Raw genomic sequence first — 11672 nt, 5'->3', positions numbered from 1 at the left:
TTTTTAAATGGCTGTCGGCAGTATTTTGATCTATTCAAAATACACAAATTCAAAACACCCACTGTAATAATATTTAACTCTAATATGTCAGAAATGAAAAATAAAGAATTTTGAACCTGACTTTATCCAGTGTTAAAGTTTCTGTACTTATAAAATGTGGAAGCTGTGGAAATGTTGTGGCGATATCTATTAGTTAAACAGCGAGTAAATCACACATTAACAACAACAGGGTCTTATGAACCTTTCCTCCAGTCTGACTTTATTCCATTGTCACCTAGTGCCACTGGTACACTCTGGGCACTTTGCTGCACCAACACAGAGGATGCAGAGGCCAAATAAAATGTAGAGGAAAAAAAAAAGTGTAGACAGTGTAAAACAGAAGGGAGAGAATGAATGGAATGACAAGGTGAGAGAAGAGAAAAGCCCCATGAAAAATGCAAAGAAAGTAAAAACAAAAAAAAAGACAGAAAAAATGTAAACTCACAAATGTATCATTATTTATTTCTTACATGAAGCAGCAGAATGGAAAACGGGGGAAACAGCAGAGAACCATTCACTGTCCATATCTAAATAAAAAAATGGAGGGGGAGGGGGAGGACCCCACACATAGAAACCCAATGGTCTAAATATGAAAAGGCCCTCTGTTACACATACCAGAGGAAAAGAAAGTGTTCACCCCACCAGAGAAAAACATGAATGACAGCAAAAATCAAAATAAAATCACCTTCCAAAGACATCAAAATTGCCATTATTGTACTTTTAGCTCTAACTACGAGTGTCATATCATTTTAATATTATAATTATTACTTCATTATTTATATATATATATATATATATATATATATATATATATATATATATATATATATATATATATATATATATATATATATAGAGAGAGATACATACATACACATACATACATATACACACACACACACTTGCAATATTTAGCTTTGCTTGGTGTTCTTAGTTTCTTTGTGTTTTTTTTCATTAAGTACACTTGAAAATAATGTGATTTTTTTCTCAGAACGTACAAGAAACACTGCACACATCTCACACACACACACACACACAAATTTGTTTTACAGTTGTCAACACTCGGCAGAAATCACACAAACCAACACACCTACACCTGGGTATGGTACAAATAAGACTACACACTAGATACATGTGACTGCAGCCCAACACCACTCCACATCGCGTCACTGCTCACATGGACGAGCTCCTCTGCAACATGTTGTCAAGGCACACATCACACTGCCATGGCCCTCTGCGCACTGTTACAACTTCAGTTGACCATAAACATGTCATCGTCTCTTTCTGATTCCTCTCCAAGCTGCACAAGCTACATTAGGTGTTCACAGCTCCAAACGCTATCACACTTAAGAATCAAAGACACTTCAGCAATGACACAATGAAAAGCAAACACCAGAAAAAAGGGAGCTATATCTTTGCATTGTGTCTGGCGGTCTCTCTTCGTGCCTGCATACAGACCTTTGTTGGCACCCACATCAGGCAGGGCCTTGGCAGTTCACATATCTACTGGAGTGTCTGCCCAGGGAGATTTAGTCTTTCCCATTGGGTGACAAGGAAGACCCAATATAAAAATGACCGGGCTTGTGTAGAAGCACACCTGGGGGTGAAAATAAAATATTTGGATTTGGCTTGCATGTTGGTTTTTCCCCTATAGGGCATGTGATGGGCAAACCAAATGAAGGTGGCAGACAGCAAGTGTGGAGGTCTCATTCTCGCACCAAACATAAGGTGTGTGTGCAAACATAGGCAGGAGACAGAAAGACAGTTAAACTGACGAGATGTTCTGAGAAACACACACACACACACACACACATACATACAGCACATCTTTAATCCCTTCATATGCAGCACCCCCTTCCTCTTCTCAGGGAAAAGTCCATACCCAATGAAAGAGGAGAGCAGGGAGTGAGCTGTTGAGTTTCAGTCAGAAGTGTGGTGGGCTGCAGACTCCCAGACTCACTCATACTGTACATTAAAGTGATGCAATTTGCAAAAAAACAGTGTTATAATCTCTAGTATCTAAGAGGTCCATCTACAGGAGCATGACCCCTTCCATTCTAAATCAGAGATGCAGAAAGAGAGAGAGAGAGAGAGAGAGAGAGAGAGAGAGAGAGAGAGAGAGAGAGAATAGAGGAAAATGTGCGAACAAAGGGGAGGATGTGGTGGTGGTCTTGGTGAGACGATGAAGTAGTCAGGTTTGTTACTCATGAGTATTTTTTCTTTTCTTCTGCCTCATATAAAAGGTAATGAAGGCACAGCAAGAGGCTCCAGTCTTGCTGCATGAACAATTCACTGTTTATATATTCGCAGCCCCTCCCCCTCAAAAGGGAACAGAGCAACCCAGTGAGACTTCAGGGAAATGGTGCGATGCTGTCAGGGTTGTAGATAGTTTTGCAGTGAAACTTCCAGGTCGTCCTCTGGTGGTCCAGGTGGTCCTCTGCGGCGGTGCCGGACATCAGGGTATCCCAACTTCTCCGATGTGCTTAGAAGATGTCTGGGCAATTCTCCCAGCTGCCCTGCTCTTTGGCTTCCCAGTAGCCCCCTTATAGAGGTGCGTTTGCTCCCCAGTAAACGGGTCGTCAAAGTGATCAAACCATAGAGCCTCGTAGTTGTCTTGGTGGACACCTAAAACAGAACAAGGGGAGAGTCAATGAGTCAGCTGCTCTATTTTGGCTGTAAAGAGTTGGAAAGATGAGGTCACGGAGGGTGACATGTCTGCGGTTCCACAACCACAGAGGCAGGGACACTGTGACATTGCTGTACCCCTCACTGGGTGTAGCTATGTGCAGGGATAGTGGGTGGGACAGGAAGTCCAACAAAATCTAGCCTATCAACACTAGAGGACTGTACATGACTCAGACATAACAAAAGCAGATAGACAGTCAGGAAGACAGTCTGATGACAGAAGACAGATGGACAAGGGGGACACAGAGAATGTTACTTGCTTTTCACCAGAGATCCATAAGGCCCCTCCATGCCATCGACTGATGGGGAGAAAATACAAGGACATGTATGACAAAACAAACTAACCAAGCAGTTAGGGGGGAAAAAAGGCATTCTTCCAGTCCAACCTAACAGACTTTAGGCCACATGCATCAAGCGTATAACGATGTAAATCTATGCATATTATGTATAATTCTTCACAAAAGTACTCGTTTCTCTTCATAAAGAGATAAATTCTCTTGTGTGGTTTATTGCATTGAGCTTGTGTATGTGTTCAAAGTTACCTTAGCATCAACATGCTATATAAAATGAATGTTAAACAAATATACTGACACTGAATTCTTACTAAGATCCTCCATTTTAATTGATATTTTGAAAGCTGTGTATTGTGCATCATTCAGTTGTGCTATGTTTGTCTCCAATAATAATTAATAATAATAGCTGATCGTTTTTGTGTGGTGTATGTATCAATATGAGTATGTAGTCAATTACTCAGCTTACTGTAAATACCTGCTGCCTGACAGTGTTGCAAAACAAATTCTAATATTGGCTTACGACTCCTAAATCACTTCCCGTAACTGCCAACTGCGAAGTTCAGTGATGACAGTAAAATGCACAATAAACAATATGTGCACATTAATTGCAGTGATTCATGCACTGATTGTTTGGCTTGTATCAACGTTAGTTCCTCTTGGTGTTGCTGCCAAGTGTACCTTACCTAAAGACAATGCACAGAGGTAAGCATTTCCTGACAAGCATTTTCTCTGTAAAAGCAGGGCTTAATTTGAGCCGGAACACGCCGGAACATGTTCCGGCACCTCCGACGTTGGATCCGGAACCTTTTTTATTGGATCCGTCAACTCTTACGTCAATATAAAAAATAAATCGCCTAAACGAAAAATAAATTACTGTTTGTGTAGTGTACAATGTTGATAGCTTTCTTATTAGTCTTTAGAAATAGGGGAAAGACCAAACAGGATACAACAAGCTAATCGAGGATTTGAAAGTGCTTTATCCACAATATTTGCCACAGGAGGGTGACGCGCTGTTCGGGGCGAGAGAAGTTGAGACGCTCTGCCAGCAGTTTTGCATCGATAGCCCGCGGAATGTCATCAGGGCTTTCATGGAATACCACCTCTACCATCTCCTCCCCATTTGCCTTGTCGGCCCGCCGCTTGCCCGGTTCAACCCCTTTCCTTACGTGAGGTCATGGATTTCTAAAGGACATAGGTGTAGAGAAAGAAGCAGGGTAATGGAGGCCGGGGGTTTGGATGCTGTATGGGCCATTTTGGACAAGTAGGCCTAGGCTACGATACGAAGAAATCGCGCTTCCACGCTGTATCTAGTTGATCATGGGTGTGGGTGATCATCATTGCAATATAGGCATATAGCATATTTTAGCACCGGCTATTAGCCCCTTGTTGGACAGTTTTGTTGGTTCGCCTGTATCTCCTGTTTTCCCGGTCTGTGTGCCCGCTCCCTGTCTGTGTCACATTATGTGTCAGTTCGATGCGTTTTGATTAGGGGGAGGTGTCCAGGGGGGAATAGGGGTTCATATTCAGATGTGTCAATCAGAAACTACTAATCATTCCACGCTGTATCTAGTTGATTATTGATTACTGGGTGGTCATCATTGCAATATATAGCATACTATAGCCTATATGTTTTTATTTCGGCCTATGCGTAGTGTTTGTCTATAGTTTTTTTCGATAATTTGATAATGGATAATTGCTGTTTTTTCTTTTTTTTTACATTTTACACCCATGCAGTGCAGTGTGTTGCAAGTTCTGAAGTTAGTAAACATTGCCCTGGTGTACACACCACGTTGTTTAGTTTTTTTTAAGTCAGAGCTATGTACGCAGGTTTTTTTGTTGTTGGTCCGTAACCTCAAATCCCCGTTTTGAGTCGCCGGGGATTTGAGCTTTGCTCTCCGGCACCTCCCACTTTACAAATTAAGCACTGTGTAAAAAGCATTTCATGGGTAGAAAAGTGTTCAGCCCGAGTTGAATGCATACGCAGTGTTGATGCATGTGGTCCTATGTGTAGTACAATTTCTCAGAGAAGTGAAGGGGTAAGGATGGATGGAAAGGTAAAGGGTTGGTACTTGCTTTGATATGACGATGGGCCAGGCAATGTCTCAGCTGCATGATTAAAAAAGAAATCACAGACATGAGAGAGAAAGAGAGAGGAAGAGAGAGAAAGAGAGAAGAAGAAAGAAGAATTGAAGTGATGGTAATGTAAAAATCAGAGGAAAGCAAAAAAAAAGAAATATGCAAGTAAGCTGTGATCACAATGAATGTGCTGGAGTGATATGAAGGAGTGCCTAACTCTCAGAGAAAAACAATGAGGACTACTTGCTTGATGATGAGATGTCAGAGGATGTGGTCTCCTCTATATCAACTGAAGGTCAGAGAAATGAAGGTAGACATGGAGTAGAATGAAAGGGAGATGGACATTAATGCCAAAATAGGTAAAGAACTGATAAGTCAACATTAGAGATGTAAAATTACGATGGAATGGATCAGTGACTGAAAAAGGAAATGGCCGATTCCAGAGCCAGTTTGTTCGGATAGACCATGTACAATGATCAGCGGTATATTTAATTTCAAACAGGCGCAATCTTTTCCGATCATTCATTCAATCAATAAATAAATCATTCTATCTATGAATCTATATCAATCTATCTATGAATCTATATCAATCTATCTTTCAATCTATATCCATCTATCAATTTATCAATCTTTTCTAGTGTAATGGTTGTCAAAACATGCAGCAACTCTTATCTTCTGTATCAATTCATGGTGCATTAATATAGTTATTACTACAGTGTTTTACAATGGCTTAGAACGCAATTCAGCAAATCATAATCAAAGCTGATCCAACAACTATTGTCAGAGATAACACTGGACACATCTTTTCTAATGGCAGGTGGGCAAGAAGAGCTTTGATTAGCAACAGTGGGGCAGCCGTGGCCTACTGGTTAGGGCTTCGGGCTTGTAACCGAAGGGTAGCCGGTTCGGTCCCCAGTAGGAAAAATGTGGGCGGGGGAAGAGGTCTATCACTGCTCTCCCACGCCCACATCCACGACTGAAGTGCCCTTAAGCAAGGCACCTATCCCCTCACTGCTCCCCAAGCACCGCTGTAGCAGGCAGCTCACTGCTCCGGGTTAGTGTGTGTGCTTCAACTCACTGTGTGTTCACGGTGTGCTGTGTGTATTTCACTAATTCACAGATTGGGATAAATGCAGAGACCAAATTTCCCACACGGGATCAAAAGAGCATATACTTACTTATACTTAGTTTCAGTTTAATACTATATCAGCACCTATGGCTAGATCATGAGCTAATTACAGTAAAGGTAAATACATTGTTTCCTGACTGCTGATGTGGTTTATTATCAGCTTGTAAAGGTTAGGTAAAGTAGGATGTAACGTTAGGAATCCCTGTTCAATGTGATTGTGTTAACTTTGGTTAGGCTGGACCAGTGATTTCACTGTCTACGCCTATTACAATTTTAGGGTTGGAAACTCTTTAACAACAACTGAGCAAGTCTGGTGCCATTAGGCTAGTACAGAGCAGGAAAACAGAGTAAAATATGGCAAAAAGTAAAAAACTGGCAAAAGCATACTATAAAAATGACAGGACAGGGGTTCTTTACCCTTTAATGAAAAACATGGGTAAGCCTTGAACCTGGCACCTGTTATATACATGGTCTGGTTTGAAAAACAATCCCTTGGATCCTTTGGATCAATCAGTAAAAAATAGCAGCATCTTATGTCTCTGTGACCCTGTTTACATTTGATTATAAAATATGACTTCACTGATAAACAGAGACACCTCACCATGTCTATCATACTTCCATACTATGTCCAGGAGACCATACACAGTGTTCAGATTTTTTGTTACCGCCTATGTCATTGGGGGCCAAGCAGCGAAGCTGCGAGGACCTCATTGTGTTTCTACGTTTCCCTATTATTATTATTATATGCAATGGAAGTCAATGGCAGCCCATAGAACCGTCTGGTAAAAAATTGGGAAATTTGGCACACTAATTGGGGACGGTCCCATGATTCATGTCACCAAGTTTCATGTCGGCAACTCGAACCCTCTAGCACCACCAACAGGCCAAAGTTGGAAGTGTGTTCACCACGTAACTTTTGACCCGAGGGTCCGATTTTCAAAAGTCAGGTATCGTTGGAATCCTTTGGACCAAGCCGAAGTTCAACGCACCCTATGACGCCATTTTCCGCCATTTTGGATTTCATCAAAAACACTTAAAATGTATCAGGGTCACATACTTTCTCTGATTCCCACCAAATTTTACACAGATCATCTTCAGACCAAGCCTCACAAAAGTTATCACTTTTCGCCTTCGAAGTATTACCGTCGCCGTAACAGTCAATCAAAATTTGCGCTTAAGCCGCCAAACAGGAAGTGACCTCATATCTCAGCAACCCTTGCAGTCATCAAATCCAAACTTGGTATATGGACCCATGACCCCATCAGGAGAACGCTCTAGAAATTTGGTGACCTATGACCTCTAGGGGGCGCTGTAAATCAGTAACATGCCTTTTGGACTGTAGCTGCTGTTGTGCCTAGAATTACAATGTACTAGTGGTGTCTGGTAATACCGTGGAAGATCCTTATGTCGACAGATGGCAATTCATAACATCAACATAATTGATTTGGCCGCCATATTGGATTTAATCAAAACCACTATCAAATTTCCCTAGGTCACAAATTTCATCGGATCCTCACCGATCACAGACCATCTTCAGACCATGCCTTATCAGTGCTTTGATTTCCATAACAATTGACGGAAGCGTTTGCCCGTAGCAGCCAATCGAAATTGGTGGCGAAGCCGCCAAACAGGAAGTGAGCTCATATCTCAGCATCCGTAGCATCTATCAAAACCAATTGGTGAGCAAACTAAGTACATTGACTCCTGACCTAATTGGGAGAACACACAACCAATCTGGTAACCTTTGACCGCTAGGGAGCGTTGTAATTAGCAAAACCTTTTTTTGCCCGTAGCTGCTGAAGTGTATTATTCTGCCATGGAAGTCTATGGCAGCCCATAGAACCGTCTGGTAAAAAGTTGTGAAGTTTGGCACACTGATTAGAGACAGTCCTGTGATAAATTTCATCAAGTTTTAAGTCGGCACCTCATACACTCCAGGTTGGATGTGCGTTCACGCACCTAACCTTTGACCTGTCGCTCTGAGTTTTCAAAAACCAAGTGTTGTTGGTGTCCTTGGACTAAGCTGAGTTCAATGCACCCTATGATGTCAATTTCCGCCATGATGGATTTTCCGCTATATTGAATTTTATCAGAAACACTTAAGTTTTCATAAGTCACAAATTTTGTCCAATTGACTCCAAACTTGATGCACATCATCTTCAGAGCATGTCTCACAAATGCATTGCTTTTTGTCTTTCGAACTAAAACCATTTGGCCATAATAGCCAATCGAAATTGGTGGCGAAGCCGCCAAACAGGAAATTACCTTGTAACTCAGCCAATCTTGGGTTGTTTGGCATGGAACTTGCTGTGACTGCTTAATGCTATATACCTGATGCAACCGCATTGAGTTACATGACAAATTTGGACTACTGAACTGACTGCTTGGCCCCCCTCATTGCTGCTTGCAGCTATATTTTCCATTAGAATTGTCCAATGAACAATTGATCATCCATTAGGTTTTATAAAACAAAAGATATATGGCCAGATGTGGCCAACACAACACGAATCACCATATTAGGACCACAATATGGCTTAGCGGTCATTTACACTTGTAGTTTGCGTTGTCCACCCTGATCATATTGCCAAAGACACATTTTAAATCAGGTGTAAAGATGGTCAGAGGTACACTGGATCACTGTGTGTGTGTGTGTGTGTGTGTGTGTGTGTGTGTGTGTGTGTGTGTGTGTGTGTGTGTCGCAGACCAAGTCAGGCATAGTATGGTTTGGAACTGCTTCACTCTCAACATACAGTATGTAGGAACACAGGCAAAGAGGTGTGCAGAGGGAGAGATGGGTGGATGAATCGGGCAGTATGCTGGGTGATACAGGGAGAGATAATCATGAGAGGAGTGCTGAAGAAGCAACAGAGAGAGAGGGATAAGGAACTGGACTGGGAGGAAGAACTGAGGCTAGTAGAGAAACAAAGGTGAAGAACTAAAACAGGCAAAGAGAAAATACTTGCTTTTCTCAGAGGTTTCAATAGGTTCAGATGAAATCTCCTCTCCATCAGCTACAGTAGATAGATGGATATAATATGGAAAAATCAAAAATGGATAAATGACCTAAAATCAAAATGCCACTGCCAACTAAGAAATATATATATACAGAAATTCCACAGTTTTTATCACCAGTTGTCCAGTTGCGGCACATCCTCTGGAGAGATAACGAGCTCAATGTTTTTTTGTGATGAGCTGGACTCTTAGACCCATAATAACTAATACCATAATGGCTGGTGTTGCTCCTATATAAATAGTACTAAAACTATTGGAAGAGAGAATAATAAGAGGGAAAATGTTCTTGTCAAATGTAGGCTTGGATCGGTGTGTGTGTTCTTGTGCAAACATATGCCTATGTGTATGAAGAAGGCAAAAAGAATGCGAGGCAAAAAGGAAAAGAAGTACTTGCTTTTCAAAGGCGTGTCATTAATGGAGTCCTCAATGACAGCTTGAAAGAGAGAGAGAAAGACAGAGACAAGAGACGGACGGGGTGAACGACACAGACAGACATAAAGACAAGTTCACACATCAACTTGAGAGGTTTTTTTTGGGGGGGGGTAAAAAACACTCTCGTTCCACTCACTGCAACCCTCTCTCTCCTTCTTACCCTCCTCAGCTGGGCTGGCTGTGCGGGCCGCCTCTCTCTCCCTCTCGCGGCGGACGGTGCGCTGCTTCTCCTCCAGCCGCTGCTTCTCGGCGTTGGCCTCCTCCCAGCGGCCCTGCTCCATCATCCGCTGGTCCGGCCGCCGCCGGCTGTCCGTTGGGGCCACTCCGTCCTCCAACTCGTTCAGCGTCAGTGCCAGTGTGGAGAAGTAGTACATGTTCTCGGCCCCCTCCCTAGAGCACAGTGAGCAGAGGGGGTGAGGATGAGCAGAGGACAGATGACGAGACATGGTGGAGGTTTCATGGTAATAAAAGCAAAGCATTCATTTAGGGCCATGCCTGGGGATGAAACATTTTGTAATCAACCATGTGCTTCTATGGATATGCTTTACAGAAACGGAACCTTGTGATACGATCACAAAATAATAAAACTATTATTAATATAGCTGCCAAGCAGCAATGAGGGGGCCAAGCTCTTTGCAGATACTTGAGCCGTCGAGATGGCAGATAAATGACATTGCCGAGGTCTCAACTGCTTCGCCTGCCAATTGCCTAAAGGTCTCTACTGCACCACTTGCCCATTGCCCAGGGTCTCTGAACTGCACTGCACTGCAACTGACATGCATCAGCACTTCCTGTTCCTCTAGCCACTCTAGTGGTCAAACATTACTATATGTACTGTGCCTCCTCAGGATGTGGTCCCGAAGCCCACGCACTAAGTTTGGTGTCGACGAGAAAGTGTGGCTAATTATAGTGCACCTTGTGGTCAACAGTGACTAAATTTATTGTGCGCCCTCAGGATGTTGTCCCGAAGCCCACGCATCAAGTTTGATGTCGACACGGAGAAAGTGTGGCTACTTATAGCCCTTGTGGTCAACGGTGACTAAATTTATTGTCGCCCTTAGGATGTGGTCCCGAGTCCATGAACCAAGTTTGCCTCCGATATCTGAAAGCCTTGCCAAGATATTAGCTCATTTCCTGTAACTTAATTGCCCCCCTAGTGGTCGAAAGTCGAAAGATTTTTCGGTGTCCTCAGGATGGTGTCCCAAGTCCATGTACCAAATTTGGTGTCGATACAAGAAAGTGTTGCGAATTATAGCGCCCCTTGTGGTCAACGGTGACTTCATTTATTGTGCGTCCTCAGGATTTGGTCCCGAGTCTAAGTACCAAGTTTGGCGTTGATACGATAAAAGTGTGGCTAATTATAGTGCACCTTGTGGTCAACGTTGACTAAATTTATTGTACAATGAGGGGGCCAACGTCGTTGCAGATACTTGAGCCGCCGAGATGGGAGATAAATTTGACATTGCCGAGGTCTCAACTGCTTCGCCTGCAAATTGCCTAAAGGTCTCTACAGCACCACTTGCCCATTGCCAAGTTTGGTGTCGAAACGAGAAAGTGTTGTTAATTATAGCACCCCTTGTGGTCAACGGTGAATAATTTTATTGTGCATCCTCAGGATGTGGTCCCGAGTTTGGTACCAAGTTTGGTGTCGATACGAGAAAGTGTGGCTACTTTTAGCGCCCCTTGTGGTCAATGGTGACTAAATTTATTGTGCGTCCTAAGAATGTGGTCCCGAGTCCATGTACTAAGACTGGTTTCGATACATGAAAGGGTTGCTGAGATATGAGCTCATTTCCTGTTACTCTGATGAAAATGATGAATTTTGACCTGTTGGTGGCGCAGAGAGGTTTAGACCCAAAGGTGTGGAAATTGGTGTGCGTGATCATCGCCATGCCCTGACGCCTCCTACCAAATTTGGTTCGGATTTGTTAAAGGGTTGCCGAGTTGCGAGTTCACTTCCTGTTTCTCTAGCGCCGCCCTAGTGGTCAAAAATCTGACCAGTAACT

The 11672-nt window shown here is 42.8% G+C and overlaps 1 protein-coding gene across 1 annotated transcript in view; it reads right to left on the bottom strand.

The window, feature by feature from the left end:
• Positions 1-996: 996 nt before the first annotated feature.
• Positions 997-11672, bottom strand: part of LOC125295569 (oxysterol binding protein) — a 29429-nt gene continuing 18753 nt past the window's right edge. Inside the window, 3 exon segments of the mRNA XM_048244895.1 lie at positions 997-2578; positions 2581-2664; positions 9827-10056. Of these exon segments, the coding sequence (XP_048100852.1) occupies positions 2523-2578; positions 2581-2664; positions 9827-10056 (370 nt within the window). The 3' untranslated portion in view covers positions 997-2522.

This window comes from Alosa alosa, chromosome 1, assembly GCF_017589495.1.
Source record: "Alosa alosa isolate M-15738 ecotype Scorff River chromosome 1, AALO_Geno_1.1, whole genome shotgun sequence".
NCBI lineage: Eukaryota > Metazoa > Chordata > Actinopteri > Clupeiformes > Clupeidae > Alosa > Alosa alosa.
Note: the sequence above shows the minus strand (reverse complement) of the source record. Positions and strands in the feature narration are given on the sequence as shown.